Source organism: Grampus griseus, assembly GCF_964374135.1.
Source record: "Grampus griseus genome assembly, chromosome: 3".
NCBI classification, from domain to species: Eukaryota; Metazoa; Chordata; class Mammalia; order Artiodactyla; family Delphinidae; genus Grampus; species Grampus griseus.
The window spans coordinates 119,297,584-119,323,092 of NC_139019.1; the positions used below are offsets into that span (position 1 = coordinate 119,297,584).

Below are 25,509 nucleotides of genomic sequence, written 5' to 3' on the forward strand. Positions count from 1 at the left end.
TTAAAGTGTGGTTGGTTCTCTCCCAAATTTAAAAATAAAATCTTGTTCCCACGTTCTTTCCAAGTCACAGACATTGAGTGAGCCTTGCCATGCAAAGAGATACCTCTTGTCTCTGGGTCCATACCTGTCATCCCCATCTGTAATTGTCCCTGCTGAAAGCAAGATCAGTATGAATTGCATCATGCAATGCAAACACTGCATCTGTTTCCTTTCTGAAGTAGGGTTACATAATTAAAACAAGGCCACAGTAAGATTCCTTTTTACTTGCTGTAGACTTTACTGACCCAAAGCGATGCTCACTATTTAAAAAAAATCCTTAAATTACAGTAATAATGCCACGTGTAATTTGCTCTGCATTACACTTGGTCTGCCTTAAGCATTGATAAACTCTATTTCAAGTTTGCCCAGTTCCAAGATACCTGGTAGGATTGATTCAGTCCTGAAGGAAAATGACTCACAAATGACTTACTCATTAATAATCAGATCAGGAGCAAAACACAGCAAGTTGGAACTTGATTGTCTGTATGATCTCCACCCCAGGGCGAATGACATGAGGAACATCCATGAATATTGCAGTAGGGTCATTTGGTCATCCAGATGTAAGTTCCTGAATCCTGAATTAAGAGGAATAAAGGTATGAGGAAACATTCTAGTTGCCAAAGAGAAGATCGTCTCTCTGGGAACTGCCAAAGACAGTTTTGGAGGACTCTTAACAGATAGAGGAAAGGAAGCACAAAGTGGGCACAGGTTTTCCTTTGTCATCTGACATGTTAAGACCAAAGCCCTCAGTACTTTTTAAAAGCATTCAATGTAATAAGAGTTGCCAATTTTTGTCACCTTTTGCCTATGTGAGTAAATATGGACTAAATAGTAAAATGCTATACTAAATAGTAAAACAGAAAGCCAAGAGTCCTGTCCTGGGATGATACTCATTCAGTGAATTTAAGGTAAAAAAAAATTTCCCCTGATATTTATACCCTTTCCCCCCTTGATGGAGTGGGGATGGCAGGAGGCCATGGGACCAGGGCGATAGAAAGCCCGAATGTTTTATTTAAAAGATTCTAAGACTTGTGCCTTAGTTGCGTTATCTTTGCATCTTACCTGGTATCGCCTTTGCCCATTTCACGGCTGCGATCACCTGCCGCCCACCTAACATGTTGAGTGTAGTCATGATCCGCCAAGTTGTATCTGGAATGGAGCTGTCGTAGCCCGCATATATCACCTCCGGCTCAATGACCTCCAGCAGTGACACCAGGGTAGGGGTGAGTTGTGGTAACGTTGCGGGGACTATTGTTTTGTTAGCAGAATTTTCAGAAGTTTCTTGTGAGACTCCTGTAGTGGCCTGCTGAATTCCTTTTATCTTTTTCTTTGTTTTACGAGCTGTGGGTATATTAAAAAAAAAATACACAGAAATCAGCTGTAATGGGAAAATCTGGGCAGCACAGTTCATTAAAGAGGTATTTTAATTTCTGCAGCTATTTAATTTGAAAGAGGAGAAATCTTTTATTTAGCAATTATGATAAGAGAAAAACACATTTTTGCCTGAAAGCAAAGGATCAAGAGGAACCGTTCATTTATTAATTTCCTCTACAGATAAGCCATTCTTCATTATAGTTATACTTTATATCAAATTGTCTTACAACACTATGTTAAAACAATATAAACAAATCACTCACCTAGATTCTTCCATAAAGTAATTTCTGTTTCAGTTTCTCTCCAAAGTAAAAACTGTCATTAGTTATACAAAGCAAATTACTTTTATTATCAACTGAAAGAAAGAATCTCAGTTTGTAATCCCAGACTAGTAACTGTGGCTTACGGTTAATCTAATTATGGGTATATGTAATGAAGACAGTGATACCGTTTATACGCTTGCACAAAGTCCCCTTCTTATCAAGACAGTAAGATGACATAGGAGATCACACACTAAAAACAAACAGTATTAGTTCTAACAGCAGAAGAATCTACTTTTTACCGTTATATGATGGATACTATATGGGACTTAAAAACCTTTGTGGAGATGAAGACAAAAACTTCAAATTTCTTTACATAAATTACCAGTGGATAATTTCCCTTTTATGAGAGATTTATATTCATGACTCTGTAAGCCTAAAGTATCCATTTTCATGTAATTTATAAAGTAACTAAAACCATCTTTTATTTTTGACTTAGTTTGGAACAGTATAGTCAAATTACAGCATGGATTCTATAGATTTTTTAGTATTCACTCTTGAATTTACTTGTTCTAGTGACAAATAAAAATATTAGGCAAGAAAAGAATTTTAGTATTCCTAAAGAGAAAGCACTCAGAACTCCAAGGAAGGGCAAGGAATGTAATTTGTATGAAAGAAGAAAAAGTAAATGCTAATCACTATTAGATCCTCTGTCCCTAAAATGCCAAAGTACCTAGTTTGTGGAGGACAGATGTGGTGGCAAGAACTATGTATCTCAATGTACAGTGTTAGAAAGGGAAAAAACCCTGCTGTTTACACTGAATAGAATGGTCCCATTTCTTACTGTGCTCTGTGCTGAGACATTTAAGAATTTTTAGTTAACATTTCAAAACAGAGAAACAGGATCACGATAGATCTGTTCTAATTTATTTTACCACGCTCTATTGAAGATACACTAGGCTGTAGTAGTAGAGAGAGCATAAATATGAAACCAGCATGTTTGAATATAATCCTGGCTCTGCCACTGAGTAGTTGGGTATCTGTGCAAGTTATTCCCTGGGCCTTAGTTTCCTCTTCTGTAAAATGAGGATAATATTAGTACCTACCTCATAGGGTCCGTTGATAACTAAGTCAGTTAAAATATATAAAATGTGTAAAACAGTTCTTGGCACATGTTAAGCGCTGTATAAGAATGATCATTGCCACAACTGGTGGTAAAATACAGTTGCAGAATATTTTGAATTCACATAGTCCAAGTCTACAGAGGAGTGATAAAGTTTTAAAAAAGGAAGAGCTCCTACACGTAAGGAAACCCTTTAAACAACCAAAGGTATCTCACTGACACCCAGATCTCCAAATCATGGAATGTACTTGGCTGTTGACAAAGTAAACAAGAACATGCATATCCCCAGTCAATATACTGAAACAGTACGGTAAAAACTTCAATTAACCATAACTTAAAATTTGTCTAGAATATGTGTTCCTACACTCCACATTAAAACAAAGAAGAAAGGACAAGGACGAACTGGAGGATTTTAAAGTCTTCTCACCATAAAAACTCCTAGAAGAGAACATAGGCAAAACATTCTGATATAAATCGTACCAATGTTTTCTTAAGTCTGTCTCCCAAGGCAATAGAAATGAAAACCAAAATAAACAAATGAGATCTAATCAAACTTACAAGCTTTTGCACAGCAAAGGAAACGATTAAAAAAACCCGAAAAGACAAATCTACAGGCTGGGAGAAAATATTTGTAAATGATGTGACTGACAAGGGCTTAATTTCCAAAATATACAAACAGCTCATAGAACTCGACAACAAGAAACAACCCATTTGAAAAATAGGCAGAAGACCTAAATAGACATTTCTCCAAAGAAATACAGATGGCCAATAGGCACATGAAAAGATGCTCAACGTTGCTAATTATCAGAGAAATGCAAATTAAAACTACAATGAGGTACCACCTCATGCCAGTCAGAATGGCCATCATTAAAAAGTCTACAAATAAGAAGTGCTGGAGAGGGTGTGGAGAAAAGGGAACTCTCCTGCACTGTTGGTGGGAATTTAAGTTGGTATAACCACTGTGGAAAACAGCATGGAGGTTCCTCAGAAAACTAAAAACAGAGTTACCATATGATCCAGCAATCCCACTCCTGGGCATATATCCACACAAAACTATAATTCAAAAAGATACATGCATGCCTATGTTCATAGAAGCACTGTTCACAGTAACAACCTAAGTCTCCATCGACAGATGAATGGATAAAGAAGATGTGGTACATGTACACAGTGGAGTACTACTCAGACATAAAAAACCCCAAAATAATGCCATTTGCAGCAACATGGATGCAACTAGAGATCAGCATACTAAGAAAGAGAAAGACAAATACCATATGATAACACTTATATGTGGAATCTGAAATAGGACACAAATGAACCTATCTACAAAACAGAAACAGACTCACAGACACAGAACAGACTGGTGGCTGCCAAGGGAGAGTGTGGTGGGGGAGGGCTGGATTGGGAGTTTGGGATTAGCAGATGCGAACTGGTACATACAGAATGGATAAATAACAAGGCCCTAATTTATAGCGCAGGGAACTATATTCAATATCCTGTGATACAGTATGACGGAAAAGAATATGAAAAGAATGCATATATATGTATAACTGAGTCACTCTGCTGTATAGCAGTAATTACCACAGCACTGTAATTCAACTATATACTTCAATAAAAAATAAAAACGTAAAAAAATAAAGATCAAAGGTAAAAAATCATCTTCTGTACTCAATATATAATCAGTTTAATTTCTTACTGCTTATCTAAGAACTGATGCTTCAAGCTCAGAAAGGCCTATTGAGCCCAACTGTGTTGTGCTGACTCTGTACTATTTTCACATAACTGTGGCAAGGAGTCGTTAACTGAATTAGTTAAGCAATCACTATTTTTAATCACAATTTAGTTAATAAGATTTTCCTCTAAGCTCCTGACCCGTTGGAGCATACAGGAGATTAGCAGTCAATATATGATCGCTACAGAAGTGTTCACGAGTCTGTGATAGCTCCATTTCATTCTTAAGAAAAGTAAAGAAATCTTATTTAGCTTAAAACTTAGCTTAAAAATGTTAGTTATGAAATCTGATACCATAAGCCTCCTTGCCTATAAGTTCCACTTGACCCTCATGACAAAAATAAAACTATAATTAGGAATAATTACAATACACCTTAAAATGAAAAAACATTTAGGATCACCATTAAAAAACTTACTGTACTCAAATGCCAGGCACTTTAAGCAGTGAAGAAGGTTGCCTTAAAATAAATCTTGAGAGTCACTTGGTATGGAGCAACAGTATCAAAATACAGCACTTGCAGTACTAAGTTACATTTATGGAGAGCACTGGGCTCTGAGAGAGGTGACTGCTTCTGCAAAATTACTCTGAGAGGGCTATCATGAAACTGCTTAGGGGAAACACTCCGATGAACAAGAGACCATTTTTAAAGATTGTTTAAAGAAAAACGAAGAAGAACAATGTAGTTCAGCCATGTGTTTCATGCTTAAGTACTAAGTATTATTAAGTATTATTGCCCACCAAATACTTCTGGGACACACACATACCTACTCCAAATAAAAGTTTTATATATACTGGAATAATTAAAAACAAAAGTGAGGCTTTCACACTAAAACCACATATACACAAAAACTCTATTAGATTTTTTAAAGCCTTCCTTTAAATTTTTCTACAAGTAGAGTTACATTATCAACTGCACGATATGTGCTACCTAATAGCTAATATATGATTAAATAACAAACTAGAACTGTGTAGTGTAAGTGGACATGAGGTTAATAATCTTGGTCCTACTTGAAGGCGGTTTTAATATGAGGGTCCAAAATAACCTCTTTGAGTAGAGGAATGTATATCAAAGACTAGCATGTAGCAGCTCTTGACAAAGGCTAGTTTCCCCAGTATTCTGATATTTTATATGACAACTTATAGAAGCATGCCGTGTGGTTTTTTATTTCAGTGTTTTGAGAAACTGCAGCTTAAATTGTACGTTTAAATTTTATTCATTCAAAAAAGTTGACTTTTCAACGGAAGACCTGATTAGAAATGGCAGTGATGGTATATTTGATAATACAGAGAAAATGAGATGTCACTCGCTGCCTTGGTCTTCCGGTGAGGTAAAGGCAAAGGTCACTACAGCTGTTACTAAATTGTAAGGAGGAGGAGAAATGGGACAAACTTACTAGCCTGGTCCATCAGAATCATTATTTTATAGGTGATATATCTTATTTCTTTTGAATAAAAAAATTCCCTTATACTTGGGATAGGGGAGGAATTGCTCAAAAGAGCTTAAAGCTCCAAAGATCAAAGTAAAGCTTTATGTGTATTTGGGAAAGCATCTAAAATGTTACTGGGTAAGCAACCACACTATATTAGTGATATGACAGTATTTTATTTGAGCTTGTCCTTTGAGTAAACTTATTTCTAAATATAAAATAGCTGAGATGAAAACATGGGGATTAAAGGAAAGTAGAAAAACTGGGGCTGGAGAAAAAAATATATAAACCAAGCACTAAAACCTGACACGGGCTAATATATATTTATTTAAATGGTGAGAGAACAGAAAAATGAAACTAGAATATGCACAGAGATGTGATATGTAAGAAAGTTAGGAATAACTATCTGGGTTTTTTGGTAACAAGAAGAAATTATCCTTGTGGTACTGAAAGTGAACTTCTACATGAATGTGTAATCAATCTCTGTAGCTTTTGTAACACCTACAAGAAGATGGGCATTGATCATTTTCTTTTTTCTTTTTAAAATATTTTTGGGGTTTTGTGTTTTTGGCCGCACCGTGCAGCATGCAGGATCTTAGTTCCTCAACCAGGAATTGAACCCATACCCCCTGCATTGGGAGCGCAGAGAACCACTGGAACACCAGGGAAGTCCCAGCTATCATTTTCTTTAAAGCAATGTTTAACATGTTGACACTCTGTAATAAAGTGACTGGTGTGTCATGAAGGTCTGTAAAACATGGTGAAGAAAAGACTAATTTAATCTGTCTTTTTTGCTATTGAAGTAATATGAAGACCTGAGAAGATAATGTTGTGTGTCTGGTTTGGGGAATTAGACTACAGTCACACCCATAAATCTACTTTATATTTAAAAACATATACACACAGTGTGTACTAGATAGCACCAACAGTCTCTCTTCTGTCAAAAGAACCACATGGTTTCCATGCTCCCTCTAATATCACCATATTCGACAAGATTAGTCTTTCCAAAATAACAAGTCTGATCATGCCTCTGCCCTTACTTTCCACCTACTCCTACTCAACTTCTCTAGATTTAAAATTCAATGTTGCTTCTTCTAGGAAGCTTTCCCTGCCTTTTAGGACAGAATTAGGTGACCTTCCTTTTGCTCCTGTAGCTCTCTATTCCTTTTGTAGTGTGCTGTACCATTTTGTGTTTGACTCTGCAACCTAACTAGACAGTAAAGTACTTGAATACAGGCACTATTTTACTGATGTTGAATGCAGACACTGTTTTATGTCTAGTGCTTGCCTTGGTGAGTACTTGTTGAATCAAAGTGCACAGGGGTTACTAGATCACCACTACCACCTTCATGGAACTTGCAGTTTCAACTAAGGCAAAATTCCAAACGTTTTTTCCAGAGGAAAGATTTTAAATGATGAGATCAATTTTAATTATACAGCTTGTTATATAAACCAGGATATGAAACTTATAACTAGTTTCAGATTTCTTCTTTGCTTGAAGAACAAACAAAACCCATCCAATGCCTCCTTGAGGAGTTTTTTTCCCCCCTGTAGATTTGTAACAAAAGATTTATATATACACATATGTGCCAAGTAAAAGGTAAATAACAGAATAATGGACATGTAACTATATCTAGTATAAAAACATTTCTAACCGTAGCAAATAGTTTTGAGGTTGAAAAAAGAAATAAGAAAGATCAAAGTAATGTTTCTTCAAGTCTTATAAGTTTCATTATTACATAATTTTCTTTCTTAGCATATAGTCTGGCTACACTGAACTCACTGTGTACAGTAAAAGTTGGTGAATAAACTTAAGCAGAATATGAAATACTCATTAAAAAATCCTACTTTTAATTATTACATCTGCTTATGTATATTTTAAAAAGTAAAACAATACATTTTTATATGATGCAGAGACAGTTCATTTTAGATATTTTTACGTTACCTTCCAGGTTCATTCCTGCTTGAAGACATTTTCTGTAGCGGCATGCTGGGCAGTTTTTTCTTCGAATTTTATCAATGATGCAATCATTTCTTCCAGCACAAAGATAATTGTGCTGTCCTATATGGAAAATAAAGACACTGTTAAAATTTCACAGGCCTTAAAGGATATTTTTATGGAGAGGCTCTTTGCTGCTGTTGTTGTTTTGGGTGGAACATAGCCAAGGACCAAAGGCATTGATTAAGAAACATACAGTGTACTTTCTTACATTCATTACAAAGTTGAGAGGTCAACTTAAAATAAAAAGCCTTTCATATTCTGTTTGACAAACATAGTTCATTAAAAAAAACTCTACTGCAGTATACATATAGAAAAGCTCACAAATCCTAAGTGTACCACCTAACCTAATAAATTTTCATAAGCCAAACACTTCCATGTAATCAGCTCTCATATCAAGAAGCAGAACAGTTCCCCCACAAACCCTCTTGTTGCCCCCTTCCAGTCCCTACCTACCAGGGGTAACCTCTTTCTTGATAAGCTGTTCTTTAAATTGTGCTTTAAACAGTTGTTTCTTCTAACAAGTACAGAAGATCTCTGTATTTTATTTATTCTATTTATAGAAGATCTCATTATTTTATTATGACTTCTAACTTAATGCTAAGGAGGACTAGATAAAGAGGAAACTGGTTTAAAAATACTGTGAGAGTCACAAAAGGAAAATGAGTTTAATTCAGCATTGCACCACCGTATGCAAATACAGCGTGCTCCCCTTCCAAATTTTTAAATAAAGTGATAGGTAAACACTTAAATTATGTTAAGGTTGCCAGCAATTAGTTAGGTGTATCACAGACTTGGCAAACTAAGCTACTGTATATAGGACTTAGGGAGATTTGTTCATTATTTAAAGATCGTTAACTGTTTAAAATCTTCTGCCACACAGTATTAAATGTGCTAAGAGGCAGAAATGCAGTTTTCACCTGTCAAAAATTTTCAAGGAAAATTTAAAAGGGACTTCCCTGGTGGTGCAGTGGTTAAGGATCTGCCTGCCAAAGCAGGGGACACAGGTTCGAGCCCTGGTCTGGGAAGATCCCACATGCCGTGGAGCGACTAAGCCTTCGGGCGATAGCTACTGAGCCTGCGCGCCTAGAGCCCGTGCTCTGCAGCAAGAGAAGCCACCACGATGAGAAGCCACCACGATGAGAAGCCCGCGCACCGCAACGAAGAGTAGCCCCCGCTCACCACAACCCGCGCACAGCAACGAAGACCCAATGCAGCCAAAAATAAATAAATAAATTAAAAAGAACAACAAAAAAAGGGACAGACAGAAAGTCTTCCTACCCTCTCCCTCCCCTCAATTGTACCCTCTTTTGTTGAAGAAAACTATCTGAAGATTTGCTAGCCTGGCAAAAACTGAAAGGATCCTCCTACACAAGACCAGCATATCTAAATAGATACACTAGATAATTAAGAGTCTGTGTCTTTACACTAGAGGGGATGGTCTTCAGAAGACTACAGGACATTTGTCTTCTCAAAAATAAATCATATTCAAAGAAAGGAGAAAAAATCATAATCATCAATTCATTAGGTTGAATATACCTAGTCTAACTTCTGGGAAAAGATACTTTATGCATAGAATAATCTACTTGACTTGGATGAAAATAAACTATATTCATTTCTTCCTAACATGTTAAATCATACTGCTTGTTAAGCATTAGTTTGGGGTAGATGGTTAACTGTATCAGGTTCAATTCTTTGTGAGAAATAGGCCACAGAATTGACTAATGGTCTACAATTCAGCTTTGTTCCAGAGTTGTTCTCCAATGCCAAATGTCTGTACGAGCTGTTTCAATTCCTTTCTGTATTGTGTAAGTTTGCTAGCTTCCTTACTTGGACATGAAATGGAAGCACTAATGCAATAATTCTATCCTCTATACAGTTTAAGTAGGAACAACAGATGCCATCATAATTGAAGCAGTTATAATACACAGAAGTTCTACCCCATAAGAATATCCCTGAATCACTGTCCTGTAGTTAATTGAAAAAATTACTCATTGCTAAACACAGAAAAAGTTTCAGTGCGTTATTTATATCTAACCAAAAGATGAGAATGTGCATGCTATGCTAATAATGATTTCTTTATCCCAGGCATGTCTCGAGCACATTTTTTAAGAATCTGAGCTACACGATCAGGGGGCATTGTACCTTCGTAAGTTCAAATCGGCTCTTTCTGGTTATTAGTATGAAGTTGGACAAGCCTTTAGGTGTGTTATCTATAAAAAGAATAGTGGTCACTATTTACAAGGCATGGACATGTACCACTAATAGTCACTCCCTGTCAATTCAATCATTTTGATAAGACAATAAGACATCTTAGTTTGGAATTCCTGTGTCCTTTACCACTTGGTAAATTCCCTTTCTAACTAAAAAGAGAGAGCAGATGTCAGGAGAAGAGCCTTCGGGCCAGCTGGAATTTCTCAACATTGTTTTGTTTGCATTGTATTTATATTTTTATGGTAAAAATCTATTTTTGGCAATTGATTCTATTTCTATTTCTGGTAGATGTGGTAGCCAGCCTCCAAGATGGCCCCCAGTGGTCTCTGTCTCCTGGTATTCACACTCTTAGATAGTCCCTTCCCAAACTATACCAGCACTGGTCTGTGTGACCAATAAAATACAGCACAAGTGACAAGTATATCACATCTGAGATTAAGTTATAAAGATATTATGTTCCCATATTTGTCACAGCCTCTCTTGTGGATCATTTGTTCCAGGGGAGGCCAGCTGCTATGTTGAGAGCAGCACTAGACGAGGCCCACATAATGAGGAACTGAAGCTTCCTGCGAAAAGCAATGTTAATGGGCTGGGAAGTGGATCCTCTAGCCCCACTCAAGCCTTCAGATGACTGCAGCTTCCACCAACAGTCTGAATGTAACTTCATGAGAGTCCCAGGACTACCCAGCTAATAAGCTGCTCCCAAATCCCTGACTCTCAGAAGCTGCGTGATATAATAAACATCTCTTGTTTTAAGCTACTCATTTTGGGGGTAATTTGTTACACATCAATAGATAACTAATACAGTAGAGATAGTAAAGTTGTTTTAAAATAAAGTTATAAAGAAGAGTGATCCAAGAAAAATATTAGGTAGCAAATAGAACAGTGATGCTTGGACATGATCGAGATAATGAAAGTGGTATAGGAAATGGGCAGCACAGCAAAGGGCACGTCCTAGGGTTTTCTGTAGTTTGTATACCCTATTGGAAGTATCCACGTTTCAAATGTGAACTGTGACTGTCAGCTTGAGCATCTTTCTTTACTGCTCTCAAAAACAGTGTGGTATAGTGCAAAGTGCACTTGGCAAAGGGCCAGGAAGCCCTTGGTCTGATTTGCAGCTCTACTGCCTAGCTGTGTGATCTTAGTAATGTTTATTAACCTTTCCGAACCCCCCGTTTCTCCATCTGTAAAGTTGGAAAATTAGCACCTACCTTGCTGTGCTTCTGCAAGGGTTAAAGGCAGTTGTGTAGAAGGTTCTTAAAATAGTGCCTAGCACATTGTAAGCACTCAATAAACACTAGCTAGTAAATAATTCCCTTGTTATTGCTTTCATCTCAGTATTTAACTAGATTATAAACCGCCAGGAGATGTGATTTTTATCCTTTCAGGAAGTCAGTATAGCATTGAGATTAAGAGCCTGTTTGGAGACGGCTATGTTTGAATCCTAGCTCTGTCAAACTGTGTGAACTTCAGTTTCCTAGTCTATCAAATATGGATCATAATAGCATCTAAGATCCCACAGAGCTGTTAATTAAGTGGTATGACATATAAAACATAGTGCTTGGTACATCATAAATGAAGGGTAGCTGATATCCATCTCCATTATGACCCACCAACAAAGATTATATGCAATTTGTGCAAAGGGAACATAAGAAAAAGGGACTCAGCGAAAAAAAAGATCATTCAGCTAGTATACATCTAAAGAAATGGAGCTACCCAAATTCTTCTCTGTATGCAAAAAAGCAACTCCTAGAATAATGAATGAAAAAATTCAAAATATCAATCCTCGATCTGGGTTGTATGGATAATAAATAAGTAAAACTTTTGCAAATTTCCTAAAAATATTTAAATGTTTGGGTATTTACAATACTTTGCCAGTTTGGTGGACAACCTATAATATCTAGCAGGTGTTAAAAAAAATGGAATGAATGTAGTGTAATGAAAATCATACAAGCTTCATCTTTGTAAGTGTTCAAGAAAGTGCTCCAAAATATGTATCTGGACTTAAAAACAGATTTCTATCATGTCTAGAAAGGAAAAGTAGAACTGCCATGAAGTTAGTTTAGCAAATGATTACAGAATTTTAGAGCTGGAAGTGACCCTGGAGAAAATTTAAGTCCAAATAAAGGATTTACTTAACACAGTTCACATTTTAACCTTTTCTTATTAATCATGTAATCTAGCTATCATATTTAACTGAAATACTTGTATGATATACATTTTGAAATAGTATAGCTAATATTCAATGAAATTTTACCTTAAAACAAGTATAAGAATTTAATTCTAAAGCAGAGATTAAGGCCAGAGGGCATATGGCCTGCAGTGATGTCTTATTTGTAGTATGTTTAGCTTTTTTCTTCTTTTTTAAATTGCATTTGGACGCTTTTAGGTAGGGCATGCTTGCACTCTCTAACATAAATAACTGCCCTTCCTTGCCCAGTTGTATTATATTTGGCCAGAATGACCCACACTCAGTCCCTGTAGGCATTGGAATTGGAATTTGTAGCCCTGTTTTAAGGAATGATTTTAGTTAAAATGAGGACAAATGAAAAAAAATTTTTTTTAATTCCTGTATTTCTCTTAAGGCTCCATTGTCTCATTCTGAATTTCACTTTCAGAATTAAAATTTGTCAATATTATTTTGATGTACAGAAATACTATAATACTGTTATCACTGCATTTATATATACCATGGAAAGAACTAATCAGTGAAGAAAGTGCTGAATAAAGTAAGGACAAGAAGAAGCTTCTGTCTGTGGTAAATAACATCTACTTTGTTAGAGACATAGCATTAATTAGGGGTGGGCTTTACTTAATGACTCTACTGAGTAGTTGGATGATACCAAACTAGTTAAAGCCTGCATCCCTGTGCTCTCTGCGGGATAACACAAGTAATTTTATAGTTTGTTAATATATGAAAAGCAATCCAAACAAAAGAAAATGACTCATCTAACTCTTAAGGACATGCAAACTCAACTGAAGCCAGATAATAATCTTTCTCGTACTGTGAATGAATACGTTAATTTTTTAAAAATCTAATTATCTAATCAGAGCTTTAGGTAATCCATTCAGGCCACACCGCCTTCCAAATGCTTTACAAATAACCAAATTACAAAACAGTTTTTTTCTAAGAGGATTCACTGGTCATATTAGAAAATTTTAGTGTGACTTCCAATAATCTGCTTATGGAATGAATTTTTCCTTCTGTAAGGAGCTGATGTGCAGGCTGAATCTGTAACAAGGGTAAAATTTACATGAATATACTTGTCAAGTGAAGTCACCTCCTCTAAAACACCTTCTTTCCTGACCTCAGGCAGTTTGTCACTTGCTCCTCTGTATTATAATCTCTGTACCTTGTAACTGTTAAGTCATCTTTCACTTCCAAGTACACTGTGACCTCCCAGAGAGCAGGGATCAGGTCTTACACCACATTTATACCACAAAGCACAGGCCTGGCTTATTGGAAAACAAAACAAAACACTTTTCCCCCTCATAGTTCTCATTATCACTCATTTTTGCCAGACTGGAATAGTTGGTGGCTTTAAAACCAGCTAATTCATGGGAATTAAAGCCCATAATACTAACACAATGAGCACTAGTTACTGCTGAAACCTAACACCATCATTTCACATGATAGCACTTTCTTAGTTATCTTCTGTTCTCTGACCATACTCCCTCCCTTCAGTTTATAGTTTTCTATTTTATTCTAGTTTCTTTTTTAAAGTATCTCTTCCCCACTAGAGCACTTAGGAGCTACCCTCCTCCCCCTGCTTTTACTGACTTCTAGCCTTAATGGGCTTTGCATATAATAGAAATTTCAGAATCCACTCTGAGAAATAGGAACCAGAGAAATAATAAAACTCTTCAAAACACACACTACCTTCCACTGCTCTTTTGAAGAATACTTTACAGCTTCCACAAGTTAAGACCCCATAATGACATCCCGAAGCTTCATCAGAGCACACTAGGCAGAGTTTGGGAGGTGGTCCCGTTGCTGCTGAGGAGCTGGATGGAGGAGAGCTTACATCTGGTCTCATTCCAGGGCTAAAAAAGGAAGAAAGCAGTGTGACGATTTAACTGTCATGACTGTCACAGAAGTATCAAAATACAGTTCTCTTACCTTCTCACTCCACAGTGAGCATGTTCACACTGAACTCTGGCTTCAAGTACTAGCAAGCATTAAAATATCCTACCTAGATATAGTCAAATAACGTTTTATTCTTCTATACAAAATTAAGAGTGAGGTAATTTCTTTTTAAGTATTCCCTGGGAGTTCCCTGGGGTCTGGTGGTTAGGATTTGGTACTTTCACTGCCGTAGTCCAGGTTCAATCTTTGGTCGGGGAACTGAAATCCCAGAAGCCATGGGGCGTGGCAAAAAAAAAAAAAAAACGTATCCCTTAAAAAGAATGGACTTAGATATTATAATTTTTAGTTGCTTGGGAGTTGTTTATAATCACCTTTACTAAAGTATCATTTACATACAATAACATTAACCATTTGTAAGTGTACAATTGATGAGTTTTGTTACATGGATAATTGTGTAGCTACCACCATGATCAAGAGATATAGTATATATTCCATCAACCGCCGAAGATTCCTTAGGACATCATTTTTTTTCCTCTAATTTTAAGATATTGTACAGGGATCTTTCTAATTTCATTCAAGTCTCATTACAATTCTACCCATTCCTCTGCTTGAGTTAAAATTTCTTACAATATACACATAATTTGTTCTATTGTGCTTCACTTTATTGCACTTAACACATGCTGCAAAATTGTCAGATGGTTAGTGTTTTTTAGCAACAAAGTATTTTTTTTTTATTTTTGAATTTTATTTTATTTTTTATAACAGCACATTCTTATTAGTTATCTATTTTATCCATATTAGTGTATACATGTCAATCCCAATCTCCCAGTTCATCACACACCCCCCCCACCACTTTCCCCCCTTGGTGCCCATAGGTTTGTTCTCTACATCTGTGTCTCAATTTCTGCCCTGCAAACCGGTTCATCTGTACCATTTTTCTAGGTTCCACATATATGCATTAATATACGATATTTTTCTCTTTCTTAGTTCACTCTGTATGACAGTCTCTAGATCCATCCACATCTCTACAAATGACCCAATTTTGTTCCTTTTTATGGCTGAGTAATATTCCATTGTATACATGTACCACATCTTCTTTATCCATTCGTCTGTCGATGGGCATTTAGGTTGCTTCCGTGACCTGGCTATTGTAAATGGTGCTGCAATGAACATTGGGGTGCATGTGTCTTTCTGAATTATGGTTTTCTCTGGGTATATGCCCAACAAAGTATTTTAAAATTAAGGTATATACATTGTTTTTCAGACACACTGCACACTTAACAGACTATAGTATAGTGTAAACATAACTTTTATATGCACTGGAAAGTGACTTGCTTTATTGCAGCATTTTCTTTCTTGCTGTGGTCTGGAACCAAACCAGCAGTATCTCTGAGGTATGACTGTATTAAAGTTTGGTCCAGCATCTCTCATTTCCAATGTCATCCTAGCTGAAATGACAGTTTTTTATGACTTAGAAGAGAATGGTGCAGAAACATTACCTCCTACAACTTTCTAGTCTGGCTTGCAGCAAGTAAGACTTTTTTCCAGCACTGGGCTTTCAACAGTAAGGACTATGCTGCCCTCCCCACTCTGTGTACATATGCCCTGGAGAAAAAGATGGAAAATGGGAATCTGCTTCTCCTGCTAGGTCTTGTTTTCATTTTGTAGATTTCTCACCACAAAAGATAAATATTCCTTTTCTAACTTGTTGTTTTGAGAATTTTCAGACACTCAAAAGTTGAAAGTATTGTGCAATGGATGTATAGTCTTTACTTATACTCACCAATTCTCAACATTTTGCCACATTTGCTTATAAAGATATATTTTTATAAACCAACGAAACAGTGATCCCTTTAATGTTAGAGGAAAGATTAACTATAAAACCTTCATTATAGATGATACAGTGGTTTCCAATGTTGTATATTTCTAACGAATGTTCATCTTACATGCTAACTTTAGAACCAAAACTGTATTGTGTACTGTATAACTCAAAAGAGTTCCTAACCTTGCTAACCTTGTGTAACTAAAAAGAGTCCCTGAAAATAGTTTCTAGAGACTGCTAATTCCTTCTCTGGTCATGTGTTCTTCAAACATATGGATGGTAGCACTCTGTTGATTTTGGAACTTTACACATTAAAAGGGTATTGTTCATCACCTATATAAGAAATCTCTCCCTGAGATTTTCTTTATCTGCCTATTCTCTAAAAGAGATGGCATTTAGGGATAAATTATTCATAAATAATAAATTATTATTAAATCTCAATTACAAATATGCTTAAACTAAATCACAGAGCAAACTGACTTAAGAAATTGTTTGGGTAATTAACATGGTTAGAAATTGTATTTATTAAGTAACATCTTTTTGTTATTCTATTTTTGGAATAAAAGTTAAAAGTTGGACTTCCCTGCTGGCATAGTGGTTAAGCATCTGCCTGCCAATGCAGGGGACACAGGTTTGAGCCCTGGTCCAGGAAGATCCCACATGCCGTGGAGCAACTAAGCCCGTGCGCCACAACTACTGAGCCTGTGCTCTAGAGCCCATGAACCCAACTACTGAAGCCTGCGCGCCTAGAGCCCGTGCTCTGCAACGAGAAGCCACCGCAACGAGAAGCCTGCACACTGCAACGAAGAGTAGCCCCCGCCCAGCAACGAAGACCCAACACAGCCAAACATTTTAAATAAATAAATATTTAAAAAGTTTTAAAGTTAATTGTAGAATGACAATTTGTTTTGTAAATGTCACTTTAAATAATTAGGTCGATAAACTCCAAAGCTCCCCCTGAATTCTGTCCTCAAACGAAGCTAGCCAACCCTATGTTTATCTAGAGGCTTAGCGACTGACAGCATTCCCACCACTCCAGTTCTGGGAATAGGCCCCAGAGTTTCATATTGTTCTCTGAACACTGTCAAGGAGAATTTCTGGATGCTTCTGCATCACAAGGCATTGATCCCCTGCTAGATTTGGGAGAGTGTACTGAGTGCATATTGAAAGCCTACAATGGAAGAGAATAACCTGAAATGACTCTGCTGTAGGTCTGGCACGAACCATCCTTGATTAATGGAAACTTGTGACTAATGTAGCAGAGCTGCTCTGGGCCAGAGTTTTACAGAGAAGTAGGAAGGTCTTGGAGTGAGTGAACAGAGCAATGTGTTAGGGAAGCAAAAAATTCCTTGGCTTCTGTTCTGAAGATGCTCCTATTCCTGCTCAGCCAATCTCTGTCATCTGACATCTATTTTTAGGGACCATCCAGTTGTTTGTATATTTAGTTTATGGAAAATAAGTGCAATATTTATTGATTTGAAAGGTTAACTCTACAATGTTTCCTCAACTAATTATATATATATATACACACACACACACACACACACAGAAATACGTATTAAAAATGTTTAAACAGTACTTTGGTAGTATTTTATAGTATTAAAACACTTTCATGAATAGAATCTCATCTGTCCTCTCAACAACCCTGTGAAAAGGATGCCATCACCTCTAGATGAGGTCACGCAGTTGTTGGAGGTTGATCAGGGAGCCTGTTTGTGGTCAAATTGACATGTTTCAGATCCCAGTTCTACCATTTCAAAGCTTATGTGACCTTGGATAGGTATCTACTACTTTGAACCTCTGTTTTCTCACAAGTAAACTCGAAGGACATCACCTGTGTGTGTGTTGTGAAAACAAGAGAACACACAGAAAGTCTAGCACATAGTTCCTCCCTCCCTCCAGCAGGCACCTGATAAATGTTCATTCTTTTCTCTTTCAGGAAAACAAGATTTTATGAGAAAGCCTGATATAAGTATTATGTAAGTAGTATTAAGTCTAAAATCTAGGACAGTATTCCCAAATTCTCAGTTATAATTAGAGCACATGCAAAACACGTTCAGGCCACTCAACTGTGAGCTAGAGATGGCAAACAAAAGAGAAAGTTAAAACTAAATGAACAGGGCTTCCCTGGTGGCACAGTGGTTGAGTCCTCCTGCCAATGCAGGGGACACAGGTTTGAGCCCTGGTCCGAGAAGATCTCACAAGCCGCGGAGCAACTAAGCCCACGCGCCACAACTGCTGAGCCTGCACTCTAGAGCCCGTGAGCCACAACTACTGAAGCCCATGCACCTAGAGCCTGTGCTCTGCAACAAGAGAAGCCACCGCAATGAGAAGCCTGTGCACTGCAATGAAAAGTAGCCCCTGCTCGCCGCAACTAGAGATAGCCCGCGCGCAGCAATGAAGACCCAATGCAGACATAAAAAAAAAAAGAAAAAAAAAAAACTACATGAACAAATGGACTGATCAAACTGCAACTAAGAATCTGGAACTTAAGTCAGGCCTTCGGCATCCCTTCTGGCAGTCATTCTAGGCTACATCAGATAAAAACTAAATACATGGAAAGCTGCTAAGTGTACCACTGACATCAATGAAAAAAAATCAGTTTTTGTCACACAAATATGAGCACCATGATGGCCTACAGTGAACCCCATTGGGAGAAATGAAAGAACACAAAATGTTATTCAATTGCAACTGTGACCCTATGATACTGCTAAAAGGGCGGGGGTTCAACAAAATGGTTAGAACTCAAAGGAAAACCATACAGAATCATCATCTTTTAATAAGGACACGTGACAACAAGAAAGAAAAAGCACACACCATAATAAGACTGCATATTACACCCCCCCCTTTTTTTTTTGGCGGTACACGGGCCTCTCACTGTTGTGGCCTCTCCCGTTGCGGAGCACAGGCTCCGGACGCGCAGGCTCAGCGGCCATGGCTCACGGGCCCAGCCGCCCCGCGGCATGTGGGAGCACGAACCCGTGTCCCCTGCATCGGCAGGCGGACTCTCAACCATTGCGCCACCAGGGAAGCCCTACACCCGCTTTTGAACAGAAAAGCTGAATTGTCCCGGTCTTTTGCTCAGTGTGTGTTTACAGCTGTGTCAAACAAACATTCTGGAGATGCTAAGAGGTTCTATTATGAACTGACTGTATCCAGAGAACTTTCTTTTAAGTGAAGAGTGGAAATAACAAAATGTGTTGTTTCAGGTGAATACTTGAATGCTGTCTCCCACTCAAAATGGAAAGAGTGCTGGACATCGTTATTCCTGAGGCTACTGAGTTTACATTAGAGAAAAGATACGTATAAAGCAGGTTTTTCTATTTAATTTTCTTGCAAGAAAGGCAGTTGATGAAAGGAGGATCACGGATGGATGGAAGTTACACACACCTTAAGAAACATGTAAAACGTGCAGGTAAATTACACCCTTTCAGCACATGATTCCTGGTATCTGTATGCCAGGCACTGTGAGGATGATACAGAGGTCATATCATACATGAAAATGTGTTACTGAAATGACAGTGGACCTAGAAACTTTCATCTAGGTAGGAGTAGCAGAATATTTTTGGCTGCTTCAGTGTCATGGTAGTACTACTAGGAAGTGATTCCGCTATATATATAGACAAATCTGGACTTACATCCTAGCTCCAGTGCTTTAACAACTGTGTGACAGTGGCTGGCTGATAAACCCTTGACTCTTTTTCCTTATTAGTACCATTTTAGGACCTTCTGTGTAGATTATATATTTGAGTTACATAAAGTAGTGGCACACACTTGGTGATCATCAAACAATATGTTTCTCCTTAACCCTCAGGCATTAACTTCTTTTTTCTCCCTTCCCCCAACTTCTCCTTCCTTTCTGGAGGATCCCAAGGAATGAGAAGTGCTTTGAAGAATGTTCTCTGTGAGACAGGGGAAGGTTAATGGTCCTCCAGAAACTTAAGTTCAGGTAATTGTAGATATTCTTTCTTGATTCTGCACCAAAAATCGACAGTTTAGTTTCGTAAACGTTAGTGTTGCAATGAGGAATCTAAAACCCTATCAGTGCGCTTTTTTGTACCTGTGTTACATTAAAATCCACTGGTCTGTCTTGTACTTTGAATGGATCTTTTACCCATGCATGATGTTGAACTATCATGCATTAGTCATTTGGAAAATACTGGCTCACTAAGTTATGCAGATCTTCCAAATGTTGACACAGTTCATTATACAATGTAAGAGTTGTATTTGTCAAGCTCACAGTGGTAGATACAAGGTTTCCAAAATTCTGCATTTTGTTTGGGAAACTCTAATTTTTATTGATTGGCAACAGGTACTGTCACTTGTCTTCCTTGAAGTGATAAGCTGACTTCAGTCATTTCTGAGAAAACATTTGCCAAATTCCCAAGGCTGAAAACCCGTAGTTTATCCATTCTATACCATGAAAAAAGTAGTTTGTTCAACTCTCAACTTAAAGAAAAGCACATGTAAGACTGTTTGAGACAACCACCAAATACTATATGCAGCATAAGTGCTTTACACAAAATGGATATTAAGAAGACACATATATTAAAGGGTGGAGATTTAAGTGAATTAGTATATTGCTTCCTCAAAGGTATCTTTAAGTGGAACTGGCTTGCTTTCTTCTTTAACTGTGAGTATACTGCAGTTAAATACAATGACTACTGCACCCTAAGACACCAGCAGTTTTACTCATCATTGGTTTTGGTACCATCAGTGCAAATGTCAACAGAGTGAAAATGCAAATAAAGACTATGTATTATCATGAAAATAGTTTTGAAAGGAATGGGGACTCCCAGGGGTCCATAGATCACATGTTGAGAACTGCTGTTGAAGAGGATAGTGAGGACTTTAAGTCAGACATGCTAGAATTCATAACCTAACTGCAGTGTAGTAGCTTCGTGACCTTTTAATGTCTCTAAATCTCAATTGCCTTATTTCTAAATGGGGACTGTAATGTACTTGGCAAAATGATACAGTATTGCTTACTAAGTGAGAGGCTTTCCCCCACGGAGGAAGGAAGAGAGACGATAAACTACGATAAACCCAAATGGTGTGGTTGGCTTAGCCTTCAATTTAAGTGAATTTAATCAACAATTTTTCAATGAAATGCAAGAAATTCATTTTGGAAAAAAGCAAAACTGATATCATCTCAGACAGCAAATATTAACATGGGAAAAAATCCTGGAAATAAAGCTGCTACAACTCGATTAATTTTTACCAACTACAAATGGAATAGGTATGTTCTCACTGGCTTACCAGTTTTTGTCCTAATACCATAAAGCAGTGGTTCTCAATCAGGAGCAGTTTTACTCCCCAGGGGACATCTGGCTACCTCTGGAGACATTTTTGGTTGTCACAACTCGGGAAATGCCACTGGTATCTAGTGAGAAGAGGCTAGGGTGCTGCTAAGCCTCCCACAATGCACAGCAGACAGTCTTCCACAACAAATAATTATCCAGCTTCAATGTCAACAGTGCTGAGGTTAAGAAATCCTTGCTATAAATCTTTAAGCAACATAAACTGAGGAAAAAAAAAAAAAGAAAATTCAACAAGGACCAGAAACTTATTGTAAAACCTTCTAAACTATCTTTTAAAATGGAGCAACTGCCCTACTGAGGTAGCTGTAAATATTCTTTGATTCAAGACAAGTCCAAAAAGAGATTCAAAACAGAGCTGAGGCCAGGGACTATACAAGTTTAGTGATTAGCTTGAGTTAGTAATTTGCTTTTATTTTTCCCTCTAGCACTAGCACTAAGAGGTGATTTTTACACATTAAAGTCACCTGCACTTTTCTTATCTTTGTTCATTAGGAAAAATGTAAATACTCAGCTGCACACACCAGGTGATTATATTTTCTGACTGCCCATTTATCCCTGCATTAGCTAAAGGATTACTGATTTGTTTGATAATAAGCTATGGAATAGTTTTCAAATCAAATAGAAAAATACTCTGGGGGAAGGCTTTCACAATACTTCTGTTAAATGGTTTTAGCAGAGTGCATTTTATCTTATTTAGCAAGCCAAAAAAAAAAAAAAAAGACTGATTAATCTCTTTGCTTTGCATTTGTTGAGAGAGGTTTCTATTGGTTTTAACTTTAGGTGCCTACTAAGACAGTTTCCTCAAACTATGCATCATTTATACTCACTCATCTTAGGGAGGAGGTTAGAGCAACAAAGCCTGTACTGTAAAGCTGTACTGTAGTGTCCAGGAACATTTTCAGTAAAGGATGACTGTTGGAGGAGATGTCTTTTTTTAGATCTCTGAGACACCAATGGCCTGTCATTTAACATCTCTGCACTTAGTTTCCCTGTCTGTAAAATGAAGGAGTTGAATCAATAAACTCCAAAGAAGCTGTCACTATTTCCCAAGGTAGGGGTAGGAAGTAGGCAAGAATATACTTGGGTCTGTGAAAGACTTCTTTGGACCTGTATTTTTATTTATATGAAGAGAGAATATGGTCACCCTATCTATATGCTCCTTTCTTAAAGTCTAATCTAACGTGTTTTCCTCTGTGTTTCTTTCTCTCTGGAAGGATCAGTCCTCAGTCCAGTGACTGTGCTGGGTAACTTAGTTCCTAAGAGATGAAATCTTGTTTCATGTTTTCAGTTCCATTTGCTCAGGCCTGAACTGAGGGACATGAGTTTCAATGAAAGGAGGAGTAATGATGTTCTAGTAACAGAACACTAAGACCAAGAGTAAGTAGCAAGCACAGTGAGGAAAAAACTTTTTTTCATTACATGGTTATTTCTAGAATGAAGACCTGATTTTGTTCTATCTGATGCTTTCTTGCTTCTTAAGAGCACACAAGAATAACTATGATTTAGTACATGCAGAATTATGAATGTGACATCTTCAAATAAGGCAAGAACAAAATTTTTGAGCTTGAATCTCACTTGTGATTAATTTTTAAGAATGTCCTTTCATGACTTGTTTTTTTCTCATATACCAATGTATTTGTAGTTTTACTTGGGTTTTATTTTTAGGGAGTGGGGTGGTAATACCTTGTCTTCCTACAGTGCTACTCAGTAGGTAACTTAGGAGTCAAGCCCCATAGCTGAATGCTGTGGTTATCGTAATTATTTGTAATTCCATTATAAGCTTTAATTGGGGCTTGACCTGCATCTTTTGTATTTTGTACGTGCAGTTATTTGGACTTCGGGAGTCCTCTTTGGTTTTAGTCATGTGTGTCTACTTTGTAGATTTCACCAACTGTGGTCTGTTTTGGGTTTGTACTTTAATTTAGAATAGTGTTAGGTTGATGGTTTGTGTTTTATTTCATTTTACATTAGTTTGAAGGAAAGTATTTAATTTTTGGATTCTGGAATTTTGATCATTTACTGTAATTTGTAATATAACTGCTGTGAAATGCTTGACAAGAAAAAAACGCTGTGCATTTCCACCTCAACTACAACCACCACATATTTCTAAATATCTTACTCTGTTCTCAGAGAGACCTGACTTCCTCTCACTATACTTAGTAACCCTTAGTACTTAGTTGCCAATTCCAACCCTTTTCCACATCCTATTTATTATTCCCTATGATGTACCTTTCCCTTTCAGTCCACTCTGCCTCCATCTTAATGCATGTCTTCCCTCACCTCCTGCCTTAACCACTGCACTGGTTTATAGTAAGTAGTCCTCCTGGCTCTGGCTGCCTCCCTTTCCATTATGTCCCCTACAACGCTAAAACTCATTTTTCTCATCATAATTAAAAATCTCTGAGGCTCTTCCGTGTAATAAGCAGTACAAGCCCAACATGGTCCACAATCTGGTTCCTCTTTCTTTCTCCAATTATATGTCTTCCCACTCCTCTACACGAACCATTTGGTTTCTTTATCACCTTAGGGATCCTATATTCCACAAATATTTATTTTTTATTTAATATTTATTTTATTTATTTATTTGGCTGCGCTGGGTCTTAGTTGTGGCACATGGGATCCTCCTCATCATGTGCGGGATCTTTTTTAGTTGCGGCCTGAGGGATCTAGTTCCCTGACCACAGATCAAACCCAGGGCCCCTGCATTGGGAGCGCAGAGTCCCATCCACTGGACCACCAGGGAAGTCCCTCTACAAGTATTTATGAAGGGACTACTAAGTGCCTCATTTCCCTCAAAGCTTGTCCTAAGATCTCTTCTTCCAGCCTGGAGTGTCTGCCGTGGCCTTTCTGATCCAAGACAACCTCTAGACTCCCTTAAACACTGCCATGTAGCACTTTACACATGGTATCTTTTGATTATATTTCCATCAATAATTCCTTTTAGGTAGGGTCCATGTCTTAGGCCTCTTATATCACCAGCATCTTGTTACAGTGTCCAGTATATGTTATTTTATTTAGCTTACTTATATGTTGCATCTTTTTATACTCTGCAAAAGAATTTGAGGCAGCTAACATGTTAACTGTATTATGGGTACAATCTCATAAACATCTATCACCTCACTACTACTAGGAGCCACTCTGCAAGCTCTTTCTTTATATACATTATCCCCTTTAATACTCTCCACAAACGTACGAGGTGGGTACTGTTTTCAGTGTTTTACAGATGAGGAAGCAGATTTAGAGAAGCTGACTTGCCTACAGTGACACAGTAACTAGCAAAGTCAGGATTCAAATGCCTAGCTTTCTGACACCAAAATCAGCGTTCTCAACCAGTATTCCACCTCCCTCCCTACAATGAAGTGGCAAAACTGAGAAGATGAGGTGGATCTAGGTCTTCAAATTGAGGGATGAATTGCCTTCTACTTTGAGGGCTGTGGTTTGATGTCTCAGTGATATACAGCAAAAGGAAGCAAATTCCCTGTGCCTGCTTCCAAACATGATCTGCAAAAGATTTCTGGCCAAATAAGGATTGCCAGAGCAGGTCAAATAGGTAAAAACAATTGCCTTATAATTGTGCAACAGTCTGTGTATCATTTGAAAATTTAGTCAAACTAATGTATATCTCATACTGTACAATTAGCACAATTCCTACTAAGATGTTTATAAAATCAAACAAAATGCAGAACAGCTGTGTCTACATTCATTTTTATTTTAGTATAAAGGAAAGAACAAAACCCTCAAAACCAACCTGAACTTGGTCTAAAGCCACATACTCCCACCTTCAGTCAAAAGCCAAGACTTGATTCTAAATTAGATTCTTACATTAGTATGAGAACTTCCTTACTGATATGCATTTCCCTCAGGTTTTGATGATGATGCTCTCACTTCACACCCTGATTCTTAGATATCCACTGAAACAATTTAAAGGAATAATTTAAAGTATTTATATACAGTGAGAACATTGGTGAACTTGGCCCTAGAAGAGGAAGGAAGAAAGGAATAAGAAATTAGTCTCTGGAATGATGTAAAGGTTACTTATTCCTTTCTTCCTTCCTCTTCTAGGGACATCTGCAATGCAGGCAGTTAGATGAAAAATTTAAGACTGGGAAGGTTT

The 25,509-nt window shown here is 37.4% G+C and overlaps 1 protein-coding gene across 5 annotated transcripts in view; it reads right to left on the reverse strand.

Annotated features, from left to right (window-relative positions):
• Positions 1–25,509, reverse strand: part of NR3C1 (nuclear receptor subfamily 3 group C member 1) — a 128,554-nt gene that overhangs the window by 19,065 nt on the left and 83,980 nt on the right. For all 5 annotated transcript variants that reach the window (XM_082650891.1, XM_082650888.1, XM_082650887.1 and 2 more), the window contains exons 3-6: positions 14,046–14,209; positions 7,898–8,014; positions 1,102–1,380; positions 470–614 (exon numbers count right to left, since the gene is read on the reverse strand). In XM_082650891.1, coding sequence (XP_082507017.1) covers positions 470–614; positions 1,102–1,380; positions 7,898–8,014; positions 14,046–14,209 — 705 coding nt within the window. The remainder of the gene's footprint in view (positions 1–469; positions 615–1,101; positions 1,381–7,897; positions 8,015–14,045; positions 14,210–25,509) is intronic.